General features: G+C 46.9%; 1 protein-coding gene across 1 annotated transcript; it reads left to right on the top strand.

Moving 5' to 3' along the window:
- Window positions 1-426: 426 nt before the first annotated feature.
- Window positions 427-27,668, top strand: CCDC25 (coiled-coil domain containing 25; the record flags this gene model as incomplete). The annotated part of the gene is made up of 9 exons (XM_084231594.1): window positions 427-454; window positions 4,744-4,791; window positions 9,072-9,111; window positions 13,587-13,638; window positions 18,883-18,958; window positions 21,524-21,627; window positions 21,927-22,129; window positions 22,827-22,872; window positions 27,579-27,668. The coding sequence occupies 9 exons, from the start codon at window positions 427-429 to the stop codon at window positions 27,606-27,608; spliced, it is 627 nt and encodes a 208-aa protein (XP_084087720.1). The 3' UTR covers window positions 27,609-27,668.

The following is a 27,668-nucleotide window of genomic DNA, read 5'->3' on the forward strand; positions in this document are numbered from 1 at the left end:
AAGTGCCAAGGACGAGGACCGCCTGGCTGCAAAAAGTCCAGAGCTTTCCGCTCCCAGGAGCATCACTGGGGGTGAAGCCTCAAGGCATGACCTGAGCGGGGCTCCTGACTCTAACCCGCCAGCATCTTCCCGGATCTAGAAAAGCGACATTTTTATTTCCTGAGGGAGTTTCCCCGCTGTTTTCCCACCACCAAGCGGCCTAGCTCCAAGCCATCTTTCCGTCTCCCCAAATCCTTGACCCCGCCCCCTCCGCCCCAGGATTAAAAATGGCGCCGACGGAGCCGGGTTATGACGTCCGCCGGAAGTGGGCGGGACTTCCGGTCGGGCCGGAAGTGCGGGAGGAGCCCCGGCCCGCGGCGGCCTCCGTGCGTGAGGAGTCCGGAGCCTGGGCGTGTGGAGCAGCCGCCGCGCGCCGCCGCCGGGATCATGGTGTTCTACTTCACCAGCAGCAGCGGTGAGTGGGCTCTGCGGCCCTCCGGGCTCCTGCGCGACTCCGAAGCCGGGACCCCCAGGCCGCCGCCGAGCCGGGACCCGTCCTAGAGCGCCTCGTCGGCGGCCGCTGCCCCCCGCGGCCCCCGCCGCAGGCCCGACCCTGCGCCCCGAGGCCCCCGCAGGCCCGGGCGGCGGGCAGGGGCCGTCTTCTGTCGGCTTTGCATCCGGAGCCGCGCTGTGCCCGCAGTCGGACAGACCTCCCGGCGCCACCTGGACCTGGGCACGGCTGGCGGCGGCTCCGCACCCGCCCCGCGGCTGTGCTGGGTGTTTCCTCTCCTGCCCGAGCTCTGGCTGCGCCCCGAGAGCCAGCCAGCCTGAGGAGGGAAGCACACCTGCCGGCAGCTCCGCCGTACGGAAGCGCACCTGGCCCGGCTCGAGAGGGCTGTAGGTCCAGGGGTGCAACGGAAGGCCGCTTAGAAAAGAAATCACCCTGGAATGGCGACACAGCCGCTCGCTGGGCAGAGTTGCTGTCCCGGATCTTGAAAAGCGACATGCGATGATGTTTCTCATCTCTCTTTGGCAGGCAAGGGAAGGGTGCTTCTAATTCCCAGAAAATGCTATCCCTGGACTTGCTTCGCTGCTTGTGATGTTCCCTTTGCCTCTGACGTGCTCCCACTTAACTTCTTGTTTATGCCAACTCTGGCCTGTCTTTTTTCAGTGCCTTCCTTTCTAGTGCCCGCCCAGAGATTGCTTAGATACACCTCTTCGGCCTCTCCACACCCCCCCCTTAACTTCCTAGTATACCTTTGGCATCGCTCTTATATGTTACTAAATGCTGTCTTCTTGAGCTAGTGTGTAAGCCCCTTGAGGGCAGGGACAGGGTCTATTTCCCAGAATAGTGCCGGGTCGTAATAGTTAATAAATAATTGTTGAAAAAATAATGGCATTTCTTGACTTCCTCATAGTACACTGCTGCTACTCTTGCTGCTTGCTTGTTTACGGTGAGACAAGTGGAACCAGCCCCATGTTGTGATCATGGTTTGAATAGGCAGTACTTGCACACTGCACCCAGGAAAGTGGTAACTCACAGGCCCAGGCTCTTCCTGCTCCATCACATTGTCACACCGCCAAGTTTTAGAGCCCCACCGTGTGCAGTAAGCTATTTCTCTGTAGATTCAGTTTGTCTTAACCACTTCATTACAATTACTAGAAACAATTCAAACTAGTCTGAAAGATCACTATAAGCTCCTTACATCATTTTCATCTTTGTCCTGCTCTCTTTGTTGAAAGCATCTCTTTGAGGCTTCTTCAGTCATGGGTCCTCCAAAACGTAGGTACCCACGCACCCAAGTCCAGCAATGGATAAGAAGTACAGGCTGAGCATAAAGGTACTAACGTGCTCTGCTGGCTGCTATGTTCTCCCCAAAGCCATTCTAAATGCTTTGGAGTACTAGTCATACCTAACACAGGTGCCCTTTGTGGAGCAGAGTACATGCGTGGTCCTATTTTTCTCACTGGCCTCCATTACAACATCAGAACTTAGTGCAGGAAAAATGTCTTCCATGTCTGACAGAACTGCATGTCAGTGAGCCTTTTAAAACCGAAAAGCTAATGGAAATAGTGAAACTGTACATACTGCAATACAGAAATCTTGAGGATATGACTAAATAGAACTTGCTAAACTGTTCAACCAACTCATGGCTTACTGCATACAAACTCCTTGTTTACTGCGTTAAACAGATGAGAAGAAAATCTTACAGAAAGTTTTTTCTTTTGTTTAATGATTAGTATCTCTGCTGAAAATCTGTTCAATTTTTATTTGTGCTTTCTCATAATGGAATAGTGAAACATTAGCCTTACTGTATTTCCAGCGTCAAGTTTAAGACCATCTGACTTACAAACCCAGAAAATACCTACACTTGGCTCATTAAGTCCATTTGTACTTTTAGTACCTTTTAATAACTCAATATCTTATTTAATATCATTGTGTTAATCACAGTTATTATTGTGCTTCTATATTGGGTTGGTTGTGACACCTGAATCCCTCTCCAGGTGCTCCTATACTAATCAATAATGTCATTTGGGTGAGAATAACAAAAGCACTAGACTAATTCAGCTTATTTTCCTTTATCCCTTTACCGAAGATAGGGGCTGAAGACTTCTCAGTCAGTAATCATACGTCTTTTGATTTTCTATTAAAATTAAAAATTTCTGTTAGTCTTTCAAAAAATTTACAAGAATAGTAAAAGATTTCCTTTGTATTCTTTCAGATTCCCCAAGTTCTAACATTTTACCACATTTGCCTTATCTCTTCCTTTTTCTCTCTGCCCTTTATCTTCATCTCTCCATATATTTCTTTCCTGAGCTCTTTGTAAAAAGCAAAAAGCATTTATCTTCTAAAGGCAAAGACATTCCCTTATCAAAAGACCTTTATCAAAATTGGGAAAGAAACCAACACTGCAACAATCCTATTAGGTTTTATTCCCCTTTCATCCTGACGTTGAAGAATTATTTTGTGAATGCCTCTCAGTTTGGCTTTATAGCAGTTAAATGTTCTTCGTCACCTCATTTTACAGATCTGCTGGCCAGTCATCTGCCATTTCCTGGGTTATAATTTAGACAACTTTTAAAAAGATATTTTGAAGATTACGTTTGTTCTGATTACAAAAGCCATCTTGTAAGTGAGCTAACCAAGTTAAATATTATTTACAGATACATGTCTTTCCATATGTATAAAGAAACTGGGTGTTTATATTAAAAAATATATGTAAACATGTATATGTACAATAATCATTTTTTTCCATATTGAGTCTTTGTATAGATATGTAAAAATGCTCTTCTATTTAATTTTTCCCTTGCCCTTTTTAGTGGATCCATGGCATTTTGTCTTTGGGTGTTCTCTAATGTATTTATCCAGTCTTAATGACTGTCTAGTCTGTAAAAAGAACATCAGTGCTTGGTGGACTCTTGCGGGATATACTCCTGAAGGTGACATTATAGGACCAAAAGGTAAACGCCTGAAGTATTGCCAGGTTGTGCAGAGAAGCTGAACACTTTTTGGTTTTACTCTGCACGTCTGGCCTGTATTCCTTGCTACGCTAAGACCTTACCAACTAATAAAGTGCTTGCTATAGACAGGTATGTCCGCCAGCAATCATCAATTCAAACATCCTCTCAAGTTAAATCTTTCAACAGCTACTTCTAAATAATTATGAACTGCAGTCACTGGGACTGCTCACTGAGGGGCTTTCCCCAGGAGAGGCGACTGCGATGGATAATCTGGGGAGCTTCTCATTATTGAAAGTGTGGGGAGGCCCAGGTTGAAGGATTTATATGTGAAAGAGTATGTTCCTGAACACTTAATCTTAGATCTGTGCTCAGAGAGAACCCTGCCTGCTCACCCTTGTCAGGCTGTGTAGACTGAGGGCCCCAGGAGTTGAGAGCCAGATGTAGTAAGTTTTGGTAGCTGAGCTTGGATAGCTGAGCTTTGGTAGCTGAGCCAGTTAGGAGACTGACTCCAGATGGAAGATGCCATGTTAAGACACACTGCCTCAGTAAGGCAAGTGTCCTTTGATAGGTAAGCCATACCCAGAATATTCCATTTGATTTAGGATTGTGCTGACTTCACATTAGAATCACTTGGAGAATATTTAAAAAAGGCAAGTCTCCTGCTCACACCATTAGCTTAGTGGGATGAGTCTAATGCTGTATAATCAGGGTCTGGAGCAGCTGATTTAGAAGTTTGTTTATGAGCTGTGTTTCTCCTTAATGGGGTTGGGAATCCATTATAATTTGTAGCTAAATAGCTGTTAATAAGATGGTAATAGAAAAATAATTTTGGCTAAGTAGGATTATGAAAAAAAAAATGGGCTTAGTAAAAGAATCTATTCTTAAATAGTTGAGGTAAATGTTCAGGCTTTTTGTTTTAAATTTCTTAAGAGGCAAGTACATAAACCTGAACTGCAATTCACTAAATTAAATCCCTGAGGAAGTAGGAAAGTCACTATTTATAAGGTCAGGCAACTTGCCGTTTGGGCCAGATAGTAAATATTTTAGATTTTGTGAACTGCCAACAGTTTTGGTAGCTTATTATTTGCTTCCCTCCCATTCCCCCCCCCCCCCCCACCGAACTCTTTAAAGATGTAAAAATATTTCTTAGCTTGAGGACTGCCTAAACCAGGGCTGGATTTGTTCCTATGGACCACTTTGTCAACCTCTAATCTAATCCCTTGTCACTTGTTTTTCTCATGAAACAGTTTGGTTGGTGATGAATTTTATCTAACTGGTTTTTATTTTTTTTTTTTGTCTTAGTTAATTCATCTGCTTACACTATTTACATGGGAAAGGATAAATATGAAAGTAAGTTTCCAAAAGCATTTGATTTTGAAATTTCTAGCAGGTAAGTGTTCATTGTCTTTCCCCTCGTATGGTTGAATTTGAGTTTTGAAGTAACCTGTTGATTCTAATAAATAACTCATTATAATAATATGACCCTTCAGCGGAGTTCTCCAGAATTGAGTCTTATCAGTATTTGAGCTGACAGGCCTACCTGTTGTTGATTAGAAACAAAGAATTTTGTGGTGTTACTTGATTTAGGGTAGTGTGAATCAGAAGTTAACCTGTGTTAATTTATTAGCTCAAATAAAAACAAGCTGTGGCTTTGACTTTGAAAAGATCATTTTCTACACAATCTTGCCACATTTAAGATTAGCATGGATTTTTGGGACTGAAGGTGACTTTTGGAATCATGACATGCTGGTTTTTCAGTTTGTTGACCACTCTCTTCAGAATGAAATACATTTTTGGGCCTCCCCAGTGGCGCAGCAGTTGAGTGCTGGGTTGCGAAGCTGCCCCCAGCCTCTGCAGTGCCGGTTCGATCCCCGGCTGCTCCCCGGCCACCGGAAGAGGGTCCCACATGGCGCGCAGACCTCTCCTGCCGCCCGCTGCTCCCCTCAGCAGTGTCCTTCGGTCCTTCTGCCTGCTCTGCTCCCCACTCTGGCTCTGGTGAATTCTCTCACCCTCCCACGCTTCTGACTGTACCCAGTGCTTGTATAAATAAAAAAAATAATTCTTAAAAAAAAAAAAAAAGAAATACATTTTTTTCATACTATAAATTATATAACTAAAACAAAAATTTATAAAAACCACTCATACTATTTGCTATGCCCTTTTCTGTTTTACTTCATTAAAAAACTATTCTTGACCTAAATTAATTTTTTGATCCAGCAATTAATTTGAACTAAAGTTTAAAACAAAGACACTGCTTTGGGGGAAAAGTAGCCTTTTTGACTAAATGAGGCGGGAGACAGAAGAGACTGTCCGCACTCTTGAGGCTTTACTGCACGGTCTCGGGTGTGAGGGGGAGAAGAGTTGGGGAGCGTGAGTCACACTCTTCTTCAAGACTGGAAACGCAGCTGCTCTTCTCACTGGGGTGGGTGATGATTTGGAAGGAGCTTTGGGTCAGGCCAACCTAGGTAAAGGCCCCAGCTCTTGGGCAGACTGGCTGTGTCACTCCATCTCTTTGAGCCTCAGGTTTCCTAGGTATGAGGAGGGGGTCACAGAATGAACCTGCACGGCAGTGGAAGTTAAATAAATAAAAGAGGCTGGGTGAAGTGCCTGGTTCTCGGGCACTCAGCAAATGCCAGTTTCCTTCACTGGAACTTCTTTCACTGCCCAGGGCCGCCTCCTCCCTCCCTGGGAACCCTCTAGGGTTTGAGGCCTCAGTAGCCGGCAGCTGTCCCATTCACCACAGCATCTGTGGTACAGCTTGAGATGGACAATAGTTTGAATGTAACCTTCGTATGCCTTTAAAAGAGACAAGTATAATATTCTTTTTCAGATTGAAATATTTCACATTCATGAAATCATTAGGCCAAGAGTGAAAAGTTGGCAGAGTAGTGATAGCAGTGACATACAATTATGTAATTACATATAACTATATGTAACTACAGCAATTGTGTTTGTGTATAGTGGCATATAAATGTTACCACTGTATATAGTATTCTGTGTACACATAGTTATTTATAGGTCAGACAGATGCTGGCACCTGGCAGTAACAGTGGTTGCCATAACACACTCAGTCTCAGCGAGAGACTATTACATTCTAGCAAGAGAAAATTAAAACAAGACAAAACAACTCCCATTTTTAAAGTTTTTCCTTTTAATGAACTTATGACTCTGACTCTGGGTGTGACTTCATGGGAAGCAGGCTGCATGCAGTGTGTGGGGACTGGGTTATACATGTCTCCCGGTAACCCGCGCATTGTCATAGCCAGTCTGTGTCTAATCTCATGGTGTCCTTCTGGTGCGTGCTGCAGAGGCAGGTGTGCGCTCTCCCTGTGTTGTGTTGAGCAGTAGGACACAGCCACGAGACTCAGGTATCTCTGGGAGATGAGACACCAGCCTGCCAGGTCTGCTTTGCCTCCTGTCATGTCAAGGATGGGAACCTGAGAGTTAGGTCACCTAGGGGCGCCTGAACAGAGCTGCACATATGGATATTTGTGTCCGCACTGCTGCTCGTGGGTGGGCCTTGTGTAGTCCCTACAGTGACGGTCCCACCCTGCCTCTCTTTCTCCCGCTGAGTTTACTTCTTGTGGGAGCTTGTTGGGGCCATATGGCGGGTGCCCAGAAGCCGCCGGTGAGCGTTTGCAGGTGGACACCCACGGAAACCAGCAGGGCCAGCTGTACTGTGAACCTAATACTGCTCTAAAAGTTTCTAAAAATGGATGGAGTAAAGGAAGATCAGTAGCAAATGCTGTTACGAGTGGAAGGACAAAGAGTCAGTGTGAGGAGGGAGCGCTCGGGAGGCTCCCTCAGGAGTGGGTGGGCATGGGTTGGCTTGTGGGATTCTTTAAATGTCCATTGTTGGTATTTATCAGTAGAATTTGGGTCTACAGATGTACATTGAGATTATTCCTAGCGTGCTGTGTGGTGGTGGTTTGCTGTCAAAAATGGGAAACCCACTTTCAGGAACTGTTGGGGTCAGTCAGACACAGCCTGGTTTGTAAGGACGGTGCCACACGCTCACCTCACAATTCTAAGGGCCTGGAAGATTTCAGATGAGGGTCAGCTGGGCTGACTTACTTGCCCTGTGAGGCTGTCAGCTCTGTGCTTTCCATCAGCCAGCAGGTGTCACCAGGGAGCCAACAATGCCTGACTGAGGAAAAGTGGTTTCCATATTTCCTTTTACTTTTTCTGATTTCCTGTTGACTGTTTGCTCAGCTTCCCACTTAAGCAAGTAGAAAGCCCTTCAGAATACATGCGGTGTCTGTGAAGAGACAATTACTAAGAAAACTTTTTGCAAAATTTTGCCCAGATTTATCATCTCTGACTTTGCTCAAGTTAAGTGTATTATGCTTTCTTGGATACACTTAAAATTACCCTGTATTTAGGGTTATTCTATACTTTGCCTTATAATCTTTAGCTTGATGCTGATATGTTAAGTAATGCTTTTGTGTTAAATACAATTAGTTACTAATTATTAATGTGCCTGGGCTTAGAGTATATTAATATAATCACCTATAGTGATATGTATTATTAGTCTTAAAAATGTACATACGTTTTGCACTAGTACTTCTTCACCTTTTAGAAATATACCTGAAGGAAATAATCAGGAATATATTTTTAAAAAAGATTTATTGAAACATAATTAGCACAAATGTCAGCAATAGGAAAGTTTATCCATACAACACCTAAGTAGTCATTGTTTCCAAAGAACTTTTTCAAATTTTATTTTTGTCTAACAGGTGTTTTAAGAATTCAGATAATAACCATGCTCACAACGAAAAACATCAACTTGCCCTCATCCTTTCTCAGTACTTGTGTTCTAATCCCCAGAGATAGATACTTTGGACTCTTGACTATTCGATTTTATTTTCATTTTTGTTTGAATTTTAGATGATTTTTATGTTCTTTTTATACTCATTTGTTTTGTTCCCTAATTTTCTAGAATTTTATGTTTGGGATTTTTTTTTAAACAACTAAAAATGCAGTCCATAGTTTTTTGCAAAACTATATTTTTTAAAAGATTTATTTATTTATGCATACAAGAACTGGGGTACAGGCCAGAGGTGTGTGTGTGGGGTAAGAGGAGTCACCAGACACAGAGTAGGGAACAGAACAGGCAGACTGTCTGAAATACACTGCTGAGGGGAGCAGCGGGCGAAACAGGAGAGGTCTGCTGCGCCATGTGGGTCACCTCCCTGGCCGGGGATCCAACTCTGTGCTGCAGTGGCTGTGGACAGCTTCCTAGGTTGTGTCTTCCAGGGAGACCCTTTTGCAAAACTATTTAAACATGGATCGTTACAGTGAATCAGTTTCCTAAGATATCATCTAGCTTCTCAGCTACTCTGAATTGTCAGTGTTTATTATTCTCAAAGAGAAATATAATTGAACTTTGATTGTAAGTATTTTTATTAAAAAATTATAAAGGTTATAATTATATTCGTGAAAGCTTTTTATGATTTTTTCTATGTTTTCAGACAGCCAAAGTGTCTCAGAATTATTTTTCTCCATTAAAGGAGAAAAAAACATGTGGAAAGGACTGGTATTTCTCCCCTCCCCAGCTGACTGTAAACTCTGGAATAGCTTCCTTTGACAGTCTTCCTTACCTGTTCTCTGTCCCTTGTATCTCACTGTAGATGAAGATCTAATAAAGCATGGCTGGCCGGAGGATATCTGGTAAGTAACAATGTTGGTTCTGCATTTTGTGAGTCATTATTTACTTTCTTATACTTGGCCACCCACCTGACTCTATGACTCTATGACTCGAACTTGGGGTGTGTATTTTTATGAGCCATCAACAGTGAACAGGTAACTGCCAGCTCCCTCCCTTTATAATTACCATGGAAACTGGTAATGTTACTTCTGGCTTAGATCTCAGGCCTAAGCGCAAAGAGCTCTGGAATATAGGCTTTTACCTCCTTTTTGTCTGCTCAGAATAAGTTACTGAGATCACAGCATTTACATGGGCTTCGTAAGAATCTGTGAAGAAAATAGACCCCAGTTCCCGGGTAGACACAGCTTCTGACCAGACCTGGCTGTTCGGAGACGGACTGGCGTCCTTTGTCTTCTTACCTCCTTCCTGGGTTTAGCTCTGGCTTCTCCTTGCCCTTTCTTTCTAACATAATTCATGGAAATTTAAAAAATAATGATATGTACTCTCAGCCTCCTCCTAAGGAGGCTGCTACAAAGCCATTCCAAAAACCAAAACAAATTAACAGAAAAAAGTTCTTTCACTTTACCTAAATTGTTTTGTTTTGTTTTATTGTCTTAGAAATCATCTTGCCATATGGGCTTGACCACTAAACCAGGCCCTCTTAGGAGTGGGTGGGCGCCCGGTCGGTCTTTCTCTCCTGCTTTCTTGTAGCGCTCTCCCACGCAGCGTGCTGGCTTTCTGTCCCAGCCCCCCCCCCATCCCCCCTGACCTGCGATGTCTCCTCTGGAGTCTCATTCCACCTGCTGAGCAGGATGTGGTCTCCTCACTACAAACACCCCTACCAAGTGCCACCTCTGAGGATCAGTGTCCAGACCTGTTGGCTTTGCTGACAGTCAGAGTGACCATGTATGCGGCACATGACCACCTGCCGAGTACCTTGAGCTGTTTTCCCTCATCGGTACATTTCACTGCAAAACAGCCCTGGGAGGTGGTTGCTCCCTCCACCCCCGTTGCTCTGATAGGTGACTAAGGCTAGGGGAAACAGAACACCTCTGCCCTGCAGTGGCTGCCCCCAACAACCTCTACCTCTGAGTCACTGCTCCCCCTTCCCATCTTGGCTCGGCCACTTGTGGGCCGCAAGTCACTTTTCTTTCCTTGGGCTGTTGTTGCGACTTTCTCTGGACCTCTTCTCTCTCTGGGTTGTGGGCCCAGACCCTTCACTTATTTCCCTGAAGTCACAGTTTGGCCGCTGCATTTTAGAAAAGGTATAAGCCTGAACATTTTGGGAAGGACTGCTCCACAGAGGGACTCGGGCTGCCCCTGTGTGGGCTCTGCCCAGACCCCGGGCCAGTCTGCAGGGACTCCTGAAGGCCTCCCCTGGTAAGAAGGGATTTTCAAGACTTTAAAATCTGCGCCCCTCCAATTACAAAGGCCCCTGTTCTGAATTCAAGTACGTCATCGGGGGGATACTCCTTGGGGTCCCTTAGTGTGGGTGGGCAGTTTGCTTGTGCTGAGGACTCTGGATTGGGTGCTACCTGCCTTCCTAGAGCTCTCAGCTAGAAGTGAGCCCCTGGGGACAGTGACTGCTTTGTGCTATTGGTAGGTCCCCGGTAGTCGTGCCCAAGAACCTGCAGTCAAGCTTGCTGACTTCCTAACTAAGTAGCTCTCTGCTGCCTCCAGGGCCTTTCTCACAGTCACTGCACTTGGGAGGCCTCTGTTTTGAGCACCTGTCACCCCGACTGGATTGTATCCTTTGTCTTTAAAACCCATAGCTTTCCATGCTGGTCAGGGAGATGTACCTGGAATGCAGTCACCTGCTGAGAACTTCCACCTGGTCAGGTGGGAGGCAGAAGTGTGTGCATGGAAAGGTAACATCTGCAGGTGTCCCATGAAATTCACTTTGCCACAGCCTTTTATCTGACATTAAGGGAAAAATGAAATGGAAGAGAAATTTTCTAGTTTACTACCATATCCCACCTGTAGGGTTAGGGTTTGCATTTCATCAAGGCCGACTGTCTCCTGGAATGTCAGTTACAAGTCCGTGTCTACAGATGACCTGGATGCCCATGTGGTCTCTCAAGTCGTCTTGAGGTTAACCACTGTTGTTGGAAGTGTTTGACCTTTCAAAGAAGCTATTTGAGGTTTGATGTAAGCTGGAATTACCCTAAATTTCAAGATCCATTCTGGCTTATAGACGGCAGATCCTGGAATCATTCCTGGGCCCACATCCCAGGGCAGATTTCACCGCCGCTTCTCTGAATACCACCATCTGCATTTTCTCCAGGAGACCTCCCGGGCTACCTCCAAGTGAAGGGTTTTTCTAGTATTAGTGAGAGTGGAACTAAATCCACTTTTAATTAAACAAAGAAAAATAGAAATTGTGTACCTCACTGCCTCAGCGAGGGAAGCAGAGGACCCAGCTTCTAGCATCCTGCGTCCCGTGTCCTCCTGCCACCCAGGTGCATCTGTGGAGTTTCTGGTCTGCACCCAGCAAGGGCACTGATTTTGGGGCGGGAGGAAGATGGAAGTTGCTCACGACACTTTTGTTCACAGACCTGGTTTTTCTTGGTTTGCATTTCAGCCACAGCCCCCAGCTGCCCTCCTCTGCCCTTTGCAGAGCCTAGCTAAAGTTGGTCCACTAGGCAGTGACAGGCCGCGTGCCAGCACTTCACGCGTGTGCGGCTCCATTAGCTATATGTTGCGTTTTTTTGATATTTCTTTGGACGGAATTCTACATCAGACACCATTAAGAAACATCCGCTACAGGGGAGGCCCTGTGCTTCTGCAGGAAAGGGTCGTAAATGGAGAACCAGTTTCAAACAAGTAGACGCTGGAGTGGAGAAGCTGCCGCTCAATTGAGCTCACTTACTAACGTGGTGTTTCCCTGACATCCTGAAAAAGGGTATTGAGATGTAATTTCTAGATGTACCAAAAACACATTTTTCTGGTGGAAAGTACCAAATTGGAAACAATAACCAGGAATCTCTTACATGGGAATGTAAATGAGTAAATAGATCTTTTTTTTTTTTAAAAAAAGATTTAGTTATTTATTTATACAAGCACTGGGTACAGTCAGAAGCGCGGGAGGGTGAGAGAACTCACCAGAGCCAGAGTGGGGAGCAGAACAGGCAGACTGACGAAATACACTGCTGAGGGGAGCAGCGGGCAAGACAGGAGAGGTCTGCCGCGCCATGTGGGATCCTCGCCTGGCAGCCAGGGATCGAACCAGTACTGCAGAGGCTGCGGGCAGCTTCGCAGACCAGCGCTCAGCCGCTGCGCCACTGGGGAGGCCCTAAATAAATCTCTTGGAGAAAAAAAATTCAAGCATGTTATGTCTACTTGTGGCTCTCAGTCAAGATCAGAATAAAACCTGAGTCATCATGGACTGTTTGCCAAAAATGCCTAGTATTTTTATCGATCCAGGGTGACATTGCAGAGTGCTCTAGAGAACAGCATGACTTCACCCTGTGCCCGTTTTCACTTCCAGAAAATACATCTGGGTTAAGAACATGTCTTGAGAAACAATGGGATGTAACGGTGCCTCCTTGGGGTCTTACCCAGCACTCTTCATACAGGATAGGGAGGGACTCAGGAGGAGGTGACTGAAGTTAGCGGAATCTCAGAGCGACAGTCTGTTCCTTTGTCCCCTGTGTGAGGCTGGGGCTTCTCTGGGTGCTGAAAGATGTCGGCTTTGCTGGGTGGATTGTAACTATGAAAAATCTAGTATCCCTAAATGTTGCGTTTGGTGGAAAAGGAAGTAAGTTGAAGAGATTTCATTAAGTTGGTGGGTGATTGGCGCCTCATGAAAGGTAAATTTCGGATGTGGGCCGGGCGGGCATTCTGAGTGTTTTGAGGACAGTGTCACAGACCAGTCTCATTCTCGCGTGGGTCACTGCTGTGGTCGGAGTATAGGGCTCATGGGTCATTGCTGTCCTTCTGTGGGCCCCGTCTGTGCTGGTCTGCCTTCTGTCCTGAGGCTTTCCTCTCCAGCACCCCCCCCCCCCAACTCTCTGCTTGACATTCTCTTTGGATTGTTTTGCCTTTGCTTGAACCTCAGGATGTTCCAGCCCCTTCTCTTTCTCTCCAAACTGGTGCTGCTCCAACTGTGAGGTCTTTTCCTGTTGGTCCTGCCGGGCTCTTAGCCTCTCAGTGGCTTCTTTCACTCCCTTCTCTTCTCACCTGGAATTTCTTTACCTGTGTTTTCTCTAAGTCCTTTGCTTCTGTAGGCCCCACCCAACCCCTGTTCTGTGCCTGGTTGCTGATAGCTGCATCTAGCTTGGAAACGCCCTCCTGGCCCTCACACTCACACAGCTGCAGTGCTCCCGGCGTTCCTAGGGGGCCTTTTGGAGGCCCGGCTGTGCCTGTGTGTTGTGCTCCATGGTGCCCAGCATGTGGGTGGCACTGAGTGAGGACGTGCGCATAGGAATGCCAGTAAGTGCCAGTGGCCTGAGCTGGTTGTCTCGTATCTCTTGCTAAAAGTGGTTTTCATTCCTTGTAGGTTTCATGTGGACAAACTCTCCTCGGCTCATGTATACCTCCGATTGCATAAGGTAACCGGATTCAAACGTGCTTTGGTGACTTCTTTAGTGATGGGCATCCTCTCGTGGCTCTACTTTTTTCTGCAATGGCGTTCCTTCAAGTAACAAATATGTATGGAAGTCTAAAACTCAGCCATGAAGAGACACCCTCCCCTGACCTGCAGACTCGCTAAGGGAAATTTGGGGGGATTTGGAGACTGGGCGGGGACAGAGCCTGTATTCTGGCCCGAAGCGCCACCGTGTCCTGCCGGGGCCTCCTGGCGCCTGTCTCCTTGGCTTTGCCTCCCTTCCGTTGGCCGCTGCGCTCGCGTCTTCCCCACAGAGAGCACGCCGTGGCCCCTGCTGCTGGGCTTGTGGGAGGCTTTAAAGTGGTTCAGGGGAAAGAGCGAATGTTCTCTAGCGACAGGATACCCGTGTTCTTTCCAGTCTGTCTTTACATTCATTTGTACAGTTGAATTACAGGCTGTTTATGCTTGTTGTGTGTATGGCTCCTTTTATTTTTAAAAATATTTTGCTTTGGGATGATTTTAGATTTATAGAAAAGTTAGAAAGATGGTGCCGAGTCCCCATGTTCCCCGGGCCCAATCCCCCATTGCTAACGGCTCACACGACCATGTAGATTTGTCAAAACTACGAAAACCAATGCAATAAATTGCTGCCAGCTAAGCGCTGGACTTGCTTCCCTCAGTGTCTCCTTGGCCCAGGGCCAGTCCAGGGCCCCACCTGCGTTTCATCGTCACGTGTGCCAGTCTGGTCTCCTCCGGTCTGTAGCAGCTTCTCACCTTCCCTTTGTGCGTGACCTTGGCTCTTTGAGAGGTATGGTCAGGTGTTGTGCAGAGTCTCGGCGTGAGTTCGTCTGATGTTTTCTCCTGATTGGAGTTCAGGGTTTGGGGGAAGAACAACACAGGGGTGCAGTGCCCCTGTGGGCCCTTCATGTCAGGGGGCACAGGCATTGACAGACCTGTCACTGATGCTCTAGACCTTGACGCCCGGCCAGGGCAGCGTTTGCCAGGTTTCCCCCATGGAGCTGCTTTTCTCCCACTTCCATACTCTGTTCCTGGGAAGCAAGTCCCGGAGCCCAGCCCACTCTCAGAGGAGGGGGTGGGGCGGGGCTCCGCTTCCAGGATTGGGGAGAATCTACGTTTATTTGCAGTTCTTGTGTCGGGAAGATTTATCTCCCCTCCCCCCCATTTATTGATTCAGCTATTTATTTGAGTCAATAAAGACTCACTTTACTGAACTCAGACAGTTCAGTAAAGCAGCTCTTCAAATAATGTTTTACTCAATGTTCCATCGTAACGTCGAGGGTGAGACATCCAGGCTCATGTGGCAATGACGTTATGTTACTTGAGGACCTGCTCTTGTTTGTCACTTAGCCTAGAGCTCCTTCTCAAGGACTGTCCCCGTTAATCGAGGACTTCCTGTGCTGTGCTGCTTTGTTGCTCGAGTTGGTCCAGCTTGTCTCCCGCCTGCCTTTGCCTTGCTCCATCCTTCTGTTTTTTGAGCACTTCCTCGCTTTCTGGTACCCCAAGAGGCTGCCCGGCCCAGACCCTAGAATCAGGTGGCTCCAGGTGACACTGGTTCCTTCAGTGGGGAATGGCATCTGGGAGCCAGTATCTGGGCATCATTGCAGCTGGGCCCTCAGTGGATGGTGCTGGGTATGCATGTGTGCCAGTTCGTGTACACGCAGATGTGAGTGTCTCCATCTGTGTCCACACTCAGCAAGACACAAGCTCGTGCTGCTGTGTCTGACTAACCTTCACTACAGAGGCCCTTTGAGCCTTGCTTCCTGTCACTCTCCTCAGATAGAAGCCTGGCTGCCACCGCCCACCACCCCTGCTCATTTCTCTCCAGAATGTGTGCACGCGGTGCTCGTCAGCCAGCACGCTGCAGTGACGTGCAGTTGTCATTGTGCTTTGCGTTTCCAGCGAGAATGCTACTTCCCAGAGCTCCTTGGGGCTGCTTCATGTCCCCCCCCCCACCCCGCCTTTCTTCCGCGTGTCAGACATTTGGGGGGCAGGTACCTGCGACCATCTACTGTCCACCATGGCATCCCCCATTTTGAAAGTGACTTTTTATAAACTTTATTATTCTCAGTTACTGTGTTGACTGGCGCTTTTGGGGTAGATGATAGGCCGCAGTGAGTAGACAGGCTCCCCGTCAGAATGTAGCTCCAGCATGACAGAATGTAGCTCCAGCATGACGCTCCCTCACAAGAGTTTGTCTTAAATTACTTTTCTTTTTTTTTTTTTTTTTTTAAGATTTATTTATGCACACAAGAACTGGGGTGTAGGCTAGAGGCGCAAGTGGTGAGAGGATTCACCAGAGACAGAGTGGGGAGCAGAACAGGCAGACTGACTGAAATACACTGCTGAGGGGAGCAGCAGGTGAGACAGGAGAGGTCTGCTGCGCCATGTGGGTAGCTCCCTGGCTGGCCGGGGGATTGAACTCATGTTGCAGTGGCTGTGGACATCTTCATAGGTTGCATCTTATCCCCTTGAGCCACCAGGGAGGCCCTGTCTTGAATTACTTTTCTAGGGTAATTCTCAGAAATGGAATTGCTAGATCAAATGATAGAAACATTTCTGTAATGCCTTTCATGATCGTGCTATGGTAGTTTAAAATGCTGTCTGATACAGATAGGTTTTTCATCAACTTTTTAGGATCTTATGGTAGTAGTCTTCAACCATTTTAATAAATATAAATTGCTACTTCATTGTGGTTCTGTTTTTTTTTCCTTTATTCTTTGTATTTTTAGTTTTTTTCTTTTTTTGTTGTGATACTTTTTTTCCTTTTTCTAGTTTTTGGTTTTTTTTTTTTTTTCAAAGATGTATTTATTTATGCATACAAGAACTGGGGTACAGGCCAGAGGAGCGGTCGGGTGGGGGTGTGTGAGGGGATTCACCAGAGACAGATTGAGGAACAGAACAAGACAGATTGACCAAAGTACACCGCTGAGGGGAGCAGAGGGCGAGTCAGGAGAGGTCTGCTGCGCCATGTGGGTAGCTCCCTGGCTGGCCAGGAATTGAACTCGTGCTGCGGTGGCTGCAGATAGCTTCATAAGTTGTGTCTTAACCCTTGCGCCACCAGGGAGGCCCATTACTTCTTTTTTTAATGTATTTTTATTCATTTTTTTTTCCCAATATTTTCTTTGTTCACTTAGCAAGGCTGGCCATTGTGGCCATCTTTACTCGTACTGTGCATATTATTGGGCTTTGTATCGTAAAGGGAAAGATGAAGACCATGAACTCTGCTGGAGCAATGATGATGACAAAACGTTGGCCTTCTCCTAGGCAGCTTCTTCATGTTTTGGAATAATTTAAGTTCAGAGAAAATAGCAAAAGATGCTACTCATTTTCCTTTTGCAGATTAAATTTTTTTTCTCTGGGTTCTGCTTTGTTGGAAAATGGAAATGGGTAGTCCATGTTCACAGTGCCTCGGGCTGAGCTGGTCTTCCAGGAGTGTGAGCTTGCTTTCTCTGGGAAGCACGTGGTGTGCTCAAGGTGACAGAGTGCTCCTAGGAGCGTGAGCTCATGGCCTGAAGCAGCTGCAAGGACCTTTGTGCTCAGTCGGTGCCAAGTACGCTGTGGAGTAGGACTAAGGAAAGTGGGTCAGTCTACAGCCAGACCCTGGCCTTGCCCTGGGCTCTCCCAGTGACCAGCTGTGTGGCAGTGACCAAACCACACCACCCCGTCCCATTGGCTTAAATGAACTGGCACGTGGGGCCCTTAGAATGATGCCTGGCACACATTGAGCACTAAATGCAGTGACTTTTTTGTTGAATTCAACCCAAACCATAGAAGATACAGGTATTCTACAGTCTTCTTATGCTTTCTTGAGTTTTGAAAACTTGTGAAAAATCCCACTTAACTAGAGGGTTCTGACATTAACAGACATGCCACAAAGCCCAAGTCAGAATTCTGGCTTCTACATACTGTGAGCTCCCAAGACACTGCACTCCAAATTTTACAGTAATTTTCTGCAAAATGCTAGACTGAATGATTTTTTTCTTGGCCTGCTCACCTTATATTAGAAGTAGCGAAAAAGGAGGAGATGGCTTTAGGAACATTGACAGCCACAGGGAGTAAGAAAGGGCTCCTTCGAAGGGCCTTGTAGCTGGACCAGGAGGCTCACAAGGTGCCGCAGCTGCAGCGGTTGTTGGAGCCTGACCTGCATCCTGGTCGTCTCTTGGCGAGGCTGCTTAGTCGTGATGGGTGCTGGGCTGCTTCTCTGCCTCCCTCAGCTTCAGGGCGGATAATGCTTGCATGTCACGTGGCTGTTTACCATGTGCCTGGCATGTGGGGTACTCCAGAATAGCTCCTGTTTTGTTTTTTGACTGTTCACTTTGATTTATTTAGTATAGAGCCCACCAGCTTCTGTGTGCTTCATGGTTGGTGTTCACACTGCTGACTTCCAGGGACTGATGTTGAATTCACAAACTTATAAATGGTCAGGAAATCGCACAGGCCGAGGTCGAGGCCTGGCAGAACTGCTATCGCTGCAGCCAGATCTCCTCAGCAGTGCCACATTCCATACGGCTTGTGTGTGGGTCAGAATGCATGTCAGAGATTCTCGTCATTTTAAATAAAAAGCCTTCAAAATAAAGCAAAATAAGCCAAAGTATAATAAAATAAATTCGATTATTGCAAGCATTAGTTAGGTCAAACATTTCATTCCCAGACGGAAGCTTCCGTAACCCATGCCTAGCAGCCGCAGTGCTGAATTGATTTCCTCTTGCTCTTGCCTCTGAACTACTTTTACCTTGGAATAGCTTTGCTTATTCAGCTTTGACCCTGACACAGTATCTGTTGAGAAAATGAGGCCGTATTAGTTCTCCCTTTCGGTGAATGGCTAGGTCTGGTGCACCAAAGAACTTTCTTCCTGAGTGAGCCTGGGGGTCGATGGTCTAGCAGAAATTTGAGACCCCAAACTCAGGTCATAGGACCCTCAGCTGAGAAGACCTTCCTTTGTCAAAGGTAGGCACTATTTCCCTCAAGATTTCTAGAGAAGGACGAGAGAAGAAAGAGAAGAAAAATCTCTCAGATATAATTCCAGTGACTGTTTTGCTATCAGTATTTTCCATATAACTGCCTTCACTTGCAAATAAACACCCCCCATGGCATCATTTTCAGTGTTCTGACTTACAATTGAAGAGCCCCTACCTGAAATAAAGTTGTGCCTATTAAGGAGCAAGGCCTGGGAGTGCTACCTATTGATCGGCAACAGATAGTGGCATGTGGTTTATTTTTGTTTCAGGGAGAGAAGATAGAGGACATTCCCAAGGACGTGCTGATGGACTGTGCCCACCTTGTGAAGGCCAACAGCATTCAAGGTCAGTTTTCCTAGAAGTGTCTTCACAGTTCACCCTGACTTCTGCGTCTGAAGTGCATTGCGGTTTAGAGGCCGTGCTACCAACTCTGACTTGTGCTCTGCCTCGCTGCTGTTTCTGTCTGTTGTCTGCCAAAGAACTGAGAGCTGATCCTCCCTCCCTCTGATGTCAGCTCCTGTGCCCTGTTTTCCTTGCCTTTGACAGAAGATTGTCTGAATCCACTTGCCCTAAACATTTGTAGAAAGACTTCTAGAAAATAGCTGATGTTAGTAACTTACCAAGGGATAAATCTCATGGCTTTATCTTTAATGTTGTTTGAGATCTTTATCACTTGTCAGTAGGTTCTAGAACTCAGAAGTCTCTATATCACTCTTTGCTACTTTTGCCTCTCGTCCCTCCTCTAATGTACTTTTTTCTCTCGCTGAGATTATGAAGATTTCAAAATCATTTGTTTTTGAGAGCCATCTCCCAGAGATTCTTGTTTAATTGAGGAAAGGTAACCTGTGAATTTCTCTGGGATATTCTCATGTGCCTGAGAGAGAGGGTTGAGAACAGCCAGACTGTTCTGTAGGGAGGTGTTCTAGGTAGAGCCTGTACAGCTCGGCGCGTACTTACTTCTACTGCACAAAACTTAATCTGTTAATAGTTACAGGTCAAGAAAGGACAATTATTGGGGTGTAGGTGGGAGTTAGGAGAGCCAGGAGATGGTGTTCTGTAAGAACAATTGAACTAATAATTGGATTTTAGGTATGGCACCGAGGTCTAGGTAGAATAATGGTTCGTGTGGTTTGATAGCAGTTAAGGATGCCCCAGAAGGGTAGAAGGAACGGGGTGAGCACGGATGAGATGCGTAGCTGACGGGTGCCGGGGGTTGGCGACTGTCGGATGGGAGCTGGGCAGCGTTGTCCCTTCCCCGCCACCAGCCAGTGCTTCCTGGTCCTAGCGGGGCAGCCTTAGTGGTGAGCCAGGCGCCGCGCCACCCCGCGGAGTCTTACCTTGTGCAGCCACTGGTTGTCAGCTCTGAGAGCCGTTAAACTTCAGTTTGTTCTAGGATGTTCTGTTTTTCCAAGCACAACAGTTTCTAAGATTTCCAGTGAAAATTTTCAGTTATTGGAGAAAAAAATAATCAAACTCAAAACAATCATTATCTTCTTTCCTTGTGTGTGGCACCTTCCTTCATTCATCTCCCCTCCCCATGTGCCTGGCTAGCGGATGCGACTTTGTTAGAAGACCTTTGCCCGCTCTGTTCTTGGTCCAGCCTCTTTCTTCTTAACCTCTCTGGAGTTTCCTGACCCTAGAGGATACAGAGACGAGGAGGGGCGAGTGACCAGAATGGCCCCTCTCTCCTGCTCAGCCTTCCCTGTGACCCTCACTCCCCAGGGGGAGGTGCTAGGCCCAGAGTCTCCCTCCTGTGAGGCAGCAGGAGGGGATGGAGTGAAGAAGAGTGTGCTGTGGCGTCTGTCCCGCGTGTTCCACAGGGGTCCCTGTGCAGTTAGGACACTTTGCTCCCTGGTGACCACTGTCAGGCCCTAGAACCAGGGAGTTGGGTTCACTGTGTTTGTACCCTGAGAATCTGGTCGGCCTGTCCATATTCACCTTAAAACCTCTTGCATGTTTCTGCCCCTTTTCCACCTTGGTGCAGTCGAGTGTTAACTTAAGGTGGCCTGGGCTGACGACGGACCTCTTAGCTTCACATGCTCCACTCTCCTGCCAATGGCGTTTGCTCTTCCCTCTCCTGTGGACTTGCCTGTTCCCTTCCCTCTGCCTTCTCTTTTGTGCGCCTTCCTGTTATCACCATCTGGACCCAGGCTAAGGGTCAGCTAGACCAGTCCATTCTCCTCATGTTCTGGCAGAAGCTCTAGAGCCAGGTCTCTGCGGTGACACAGCTGGTCAGGGCAGTGCCAGGGTCGCAGGTAGGCCTCTTGCGTCCCAGGCCTGGACTTTTTGCTTTGTCCCGCTGCTTAGCCTGTACCAGCTCCTTTGAGACGCTGGTCCACTAGTCCTTTTGTTTTTTTAAGAAATACATATAATAAATTTTGCACTCAATTTTTTTTTTTTAAAGATTTATTTATTTTTACAAGCACTGGGTACAGTCAGAAGCGCGGGAGGGTGAGCGAATTCACCAGAGCCAGAGCGGGGAGCAGAGCAGGCAGACTGACGAAGTACACTGCTGAGGGGAGCAGCAGGCGGCAGGAGAGGTCTGTGCGCCATGTGGTACCCTCGTTGGTGGCCGGGGATCGAACTGGCACTGCAGAGGCTGTGGGCAGCTTCGCAACCCAGCGCTCAACCGCTGCGCCACCGGGGAGGCCCTGTACTCAATTTTAGAGAGTCTCAGAAGTCCGTGAAGCTAGTTCATGGGCCCTGCTTTTCCACTGTAGTCCTTTGCTTGAATTATCTGTCACCTTTACCATTTTGTATGTGTATGTGTTTAAGAGGATTCTGTGGCTTGAAACACTTGCTGGCCTGGACCTACTGAGCCTTTGTCTTTGTTGGAGGGGGTCATTTGCCAGGGGGTAAGGGAGGGCGACTCGGGGTCCTGCCTGCGTCTGAGACGGTCTCTCTTGGCAGGCTGCAAGATGAACAACATCACTGTGGTCTATACGCCGTGGGCCAACCTGAAGAAAACAGCCGACATGGATGTGGGGCAGATAGGCTTTCACAGGCAGAAGGACGTGAGTGCTCTGTTGCGCGCTGGGCGGGGCCTCCTCTGCCCTGGTGCCTGTGGTGTGGCGGGCCCAGCACCACCCACCTTTTCTAAAGGGGAGTAAGCTGGGTTCCCAAGCCCCTGGAAAGCCTCTCTCCGGTTCTGGGCGGGAAAGCCAATGATAAATACAGACTTACTGTAACTAATAGAGGTTCAACGTTTTTAATGGTAATTTTCCCCACATTGTGGCAGCTCAAGTAAAATAAAAGTTGGGTGCTGAATGGGAGAGAAAAAATTCACTCTTACTTCACCCTCTCTCCCTCAAAGGTGAAAATGGTGACCGTGGAGAAGAAAGTGAATGAGATCCTGAACCGCTTAGAAAAGACCAAGACGGAGCGGTTCCCGGACCTGGCCGCGGAGAAGGAGTGCCGGGACCGGGAGGAGCGGAACGAGAAGAAGGCCCAGATTCAGGAAATGAAAAGGAGAGAAAAGGAGGAGATGAAGAAGAAGAGGGAGATGGACGAGCTCAGGTGTGTTGCTGCTCCGCCATCCGCGCGCACCTGCTGGAGGAGCGTCCTCTGCGTTTCCAATCGGGGGTCAGCCCTCAAAAGCCGTGTACGGTGGAGGGAGTGAGAGACACCAGCGCAGAACCTGACGGGGGCGAGAAAAGGGCCCCACGCGAGTTGGCTTGGTCTGTGCAGTGTCGTCATAAGTGCCACCTCTGTCTCTGCCATCCCGTTCCCTGGATCTACCCCGCCCCTCGCGCCTCCTACCCGCTTGTCGGGCTCGGTTTGAGCTCTCCCTCTGAGAGGGGTGCCCTGGTAACCCTGCCCACCTGGGTGCGTATGCTCCTTTGCTTCCTGTAATAGGTACAGCCGCAGTGTGCTTAGCTGCAAATCAGGTCTGCTCTTGGCTGTTGATCATTTCCCGCAGCAGAAAGATTGGAGTCGTGTCACCTGCTTCCCAGAGTGGTGGGGAGGTGCTATGGCGTGGCCGGGAATAAGCCCTTGGCCAGCTGTTAACGATGCGTCCTCTCCCATCGGCTGATCATAGGACCTTTTTATGTTGCAATTGCTTGTGCGCGGGGATGGATTGAATCCTCTTAAACACATATACACAGAATCCACAACTCTCGCCTTTCTGCTGACGACCCTCAGCAGTGCCAGATAAATTCCACAAAAGATTGGCTGACTGGATAATCTTATTTTAAATGTGTTTTTCCTCCAGGAGCTATTCGTCATTAATGAAAGTTGAGAATATGTCTTCAAATCAGGTATGCTTACATTCTTGCTCTCCTGTACCTTAAAATAATAAACCAGGAGTTTGTGGTGAGTGAGTTACTGTCCAGTTTTGAGCCAGTATTGATTTGCATGTTGGAAATAGCTTCACAGGATTTGGCAGCTGCCGCACATGTGGGCAACTTCTGTTGGGCATCACCCTCCTCCCCGTGGACTTTCTCCTGTGTTTGTTTTTAATCAGGTCACCTGGTGGAAGGAGACTGTCACGCCTCGTCTGCTGAGACGGCGGGGCCCTTAGTGCTCCAGGGCTTGCTTTGTTTCTCGCCCTCTTTTCTGGTAGTTACAGGCGTGCGCAGGTGCCTGTTAACAATGTTCTGTCTGACGTGGCTGTAGATTCTACATTATACATGTATGAAAACAAAATTAACACCTTCAGCTATAAAGAAAACCAAGTATTGACCTTTAGATCTTACCTGCGGGTTTAGTGCGCCTCGGAAACAGACATGATGAGAAGCAGTGGCCTGTGTTACGGTGCTAAGACCCTGGCCTTAGCACTTAATTATTTTGCGAGCGCTAGCTCAGGGCCTTACTGTTCACAAGATTGATGTCTCCCCAGATTGAGTTTGAAGTGTCTGGGAATGTCATGATTTACTTACTATCAAGTCTGATGAAAACTGAGGCTGGGTGGATAGATTTGGTGTAGTGCATGTTTTATGGTATAGCTTACCAACTGGATGCTTTAGATCGGTACTGTCCAGTGGACTAGTTACCAATCGCATGCAGCTATTTAAATTTAAAATAATGAAAATTTAAGTTAACGGTCGGTTTCTTGGTCACTAGTCACATATGGCTCGTTCGTGGCTGCTATATTGGACAGTGCTGAGATTGGACATGTCCATTATCACAGAAAGTACTGTGGAACAGCACTGCTTTAGATACTTGAAAACAACTAATAGAATTTCAGGTCCCTTAAAGATCTTTTAGTCAAATCCCATATTTAGTGAATCGCAATTGTTAATAGGGTTTTTGGTACTTTTTTGGTATATAGATCCTTCTCAAATGTGTAAGGCTCTATGAATAACTAAATTTGTGAAGCTCCTTTGTGAATCAGAGATGTTTATAATTTATTCCTGAAAAATTCCAGAGTGGCATTATGTAATTATAGAGCCTTAAATTAAAAATTTGAAATAGAGGCTTAAACTTTCATTTACTAATTGAGTAAGCCTCATCAGTTCTCTGACCTCTTTAAGGAGTATTCCTTGGCATTAAAAGGGAGACATAACTAATGGGGCTCTTCTAAAATTTAAATAAGCCCGTCCTTAGTTGCTGTTTTCCCACAGAGTACCAGTACCAAAAGATGAGTTGTATTTAAATCCTTTCTAGAAGTTGGTCTCAGAGTTCTTAAAATTGTTTAACCATTGAACAGAAGTTTTCACGTACCCCAAATCTAATTATCTGTGCTGTGGTTACAGTTGCTTGTTGAAGTTTTATGTTGTTTACTGGCTAGTTTCCATTAGAAATCTGGCACTTAATGCTGTGATGTTAGACATTTTCATTCCCATTGTTAGGGGTTTTAAGTTTGGATGTTTTGGAGTTTAGATGTATAAACATATAGTCACACACAGAGTTACATACATACGTACACTGTCACATACACACACCCCTATAAACTTGTATATATATATATATATATATATATATATATATATATATATGCAACCACTGTCTTACAGTGATAACTGTAAAAGTTCCCGGATTAAGAAATCATATTTGCAGACCAGAGGGTAATGAACCCCCCTGCTTTTTCTTTCCCTCTGGAATTTGCTGCCCTGTTCCTGAGCTTCACATTTGAGTCAGGTTCAAGTTTTGGAGGAAGGTTTACAATGGGTGTTTTATTTTCTCTCAGTGGAAGAATTCTTACAGCTTTCCCCATGCATAAGAAGAAAAGGCATTATTTTATTTTATGAAGTTGAGTGTCTCATTTAGCTGTTGCTTATTTTCCTGCAAGGCTGTTGCTTTACTGTACCAAAATAGTAGCTGCAAGTACAGCGTGTTGCAAAACTCACAGTCATATTGTTCTTCTGACTTTGTATAACAAACACTTTTCTCCATTGCCAGTCCTCTCCATTGGAAAGGTCATGCAGCATTTTGACCCAAATCCAGGGATGGATGTAAGCAAGGAACAGTAAAAAAGGCTTACGATAATATTATCCTTGAGTTAGATACTTTTTATAACTAATTTTTACCACAGATAGTTTCGGGAATCCTGAATGTTGTAACTGGAGCCCAGCCCACAGATAACAGGGTGTTGTGAACAGATGCTGCTTGTTTTGTTCACCTGTTACCTTAGACATTTTCTTCCAGCAGCATTATAAGTAATTTCTCTTTTCTTTGGTATGGTTAGAAGTTGCTGTTTGAAAACTCCCATTTACCAGTAAGTTAAGACAACTGTGCTAGGTGAATTGTCTCATACTGGTTCATTGAGAGGGTCCATTTTTACTCAGTAGCTTTTATGGCTGTCTCGTGTCTTCACTCTCACCTCACCTGGCTGTGGGGATGGGGGGCGGCCATCTGACCAGCAGCGGTCTCCCGGGCGTGGCAGCCCCAGGCGTTCTGCCTGAGCATCCCTGATTCAGTCTCTTCTGACAGAGGAGACGAGCTCACTAGCAGGTTCCGCGCTTTTCAAAGCACCACACTCGTCTGGGTTAATTTTGCCCCAGCTTCAGTCTTCCTGTGCAGCATTGCCGGGTCCCACCACTCCAAACTGTTTCTGTTGCTGCCTTCGCGTTTGAATGCGCCGGGAGCTGAGCAGCGCCCAGGCGGCCCTGCCCCTTCCCCGGCTCCCGAGGCCCTTGTGGTCCAGGCTCCCGGCGGGGCGGGGGTTGGCTCTCAGTTAGGGCTGGTGCTTACGTGAGGTGGGACGTGATGTTAACCTCGCATACACACATCCATCACGAAAATACCAGATTTTCACCCCCTACTTGGTTTTAATTTTGAATTTTTGCTTTCCCGTTGAATCATTGTCTTCAATCTGTAACACTTTGTCTAATCTGCCTCAATTTGGTATCAGGAACCACAGTTCCGTTTACCGTCCCTTCATTTCCTTATCGTTCCATAAGAGGGAGATGAGAGGCCTAATAGTGATGCTGACAAACGCCCTCTCACAAGGGAGCCTAAAGGGTATTTATTAGTTATCCCGAGAGTGTCTCGGGGCCCAGATCCATGTAGTTGAAAGTTACTGTCCTGCCAGAATACAGGTCCCTGCACCAAGAGCTCCCTGCAAACCCGCTCACGGCCTTTTTTGGACCCGAGAGCGCATTGTCACCAGTCCAGATTTGTCTTCCCCTCAGTGTTTTGGGGTTTAAAGTTCACCCTCAAAGGTATGGGTCGGCTCTTTCAAGCTTCTAAGCCTTCGGTTTAAAACACTAGGGCAGGGCCTCCCTGGTGGCGCAGCGGTTGAGTGCTGGGTTGCGAAGCTGCCCGCAGCCTCTGCAGCGCCGGTGCGATCCCCGGCCGCCGCTGCTGGGCAAGGGTCCCACATGGCGTGCAGAGCTCTCCTGCCGCCCGCTGCTCCCCTCAGCCGTGTACTTCGTCAGTCTGCCTGTTCTACTCCCCGCTCTGGCTCTGGTGAATCCTCTCACCCTCCCGCGCTTCTGACTATACCCAGTGCTTGTATAAATAAATAAATCTTTAAAAAAAAAAAAAAAGAACACTAGGGCAGTTACAGTTCTGAGTGGAAACCTGAGTTAACTCCCACAGTCATGTCAGTCCTCCGTGTCTTGTGCTCAGTGTGAAGAGAAGCATGGCAAAAGCTGCAGAGTGATACTGGAGATAACACCAGACTTCTCAGAAACCATTGTTTTCTACCTGTATCTCCTCTCCCCCTGCCCATCTTCATAAGAACTGTGAGGGAGGAGAGAAGCGGGCATGCCTCTGTGCCACAGTCACCCCCCACTCCTGAACAGCTCAGGTGTGGAGCAATGGGAACGAGAGAGAAGCTGAAACAAGTCACAAGGTCAAAGTTGTGACTTCCAAGCAAATGCACCAGAACTCTCACAGATGTGAATGCTGGCACTTGGAGTGTTTTTTTGGGATATACAGTAGCTCGGAAAGGAATCTGGGCTCTACGTTTGTCCTTGATCCTCAGGACTTGTTTCTGAGTCACACTGTAAAACCAGGCCCTTTAGACATGTACCATCATGTAAGATTTTGCCTTAAAAACTTGACAAATCAGCTGACTTGGCAACTCACCTGCGTGAAACCTTCTGATGACTTCCTGTCCAAAAAAACCATCTTGTGAAGTCACAAATAGGTGACCACCTTGAAGGCCAAAAATACTTGGGGTAGGAGCAGCGTTGTTGGTCAGACACGGAGGCAGCCTTCACTCGGCCTCATGCTGTGGTCTGCTCAAGGAGGCGTCCGGCCTCCAAGCACCCATGCTGGCCTCCTCTGCTGCCATCTGTGGGCTTCGCTCTGTGGTTTCGGAGTCGCCGTCACGTTTGCTGTGTCATCCAAGCTGCAGAATGACAGCTTAGTGAATTTTGCTGCTTCTCCAGCTCTTCTGAACCACCTACAACTGAAGGTGGAGATGCGATGAGGGAATTGTCTGTACTTTCTGACCTCTGGTGAGGCATGAGGGGGCTTGTTTGTTACGACTAATTCTGAATTGTTTTTTAATTGTTTGCTGTTCTAATTGAGTTTTTTTTAAGGCTCTTATGGTTCTCACTTTCTGTTTCCTCAGGATGGCAATGATTCAGACGAATTCATGTGAGTGGAGAGAAGGACCTTTGACAGATGTGAATTTAGGGACAGTTGCTGATATTTTGATGAC

Source organism: Talpa europaea (genome assembly GCF_964194135.1).
Source record: "Talpa europaea genome assembly, chromosome: 4".
NCBI classification, from domain to species: domain Eukaryota; kingdom Metazoa; phylum Chordata; class Mammalia; order Eulipotyphla; family Talpidae; genus Talpa; species Talpa europaea.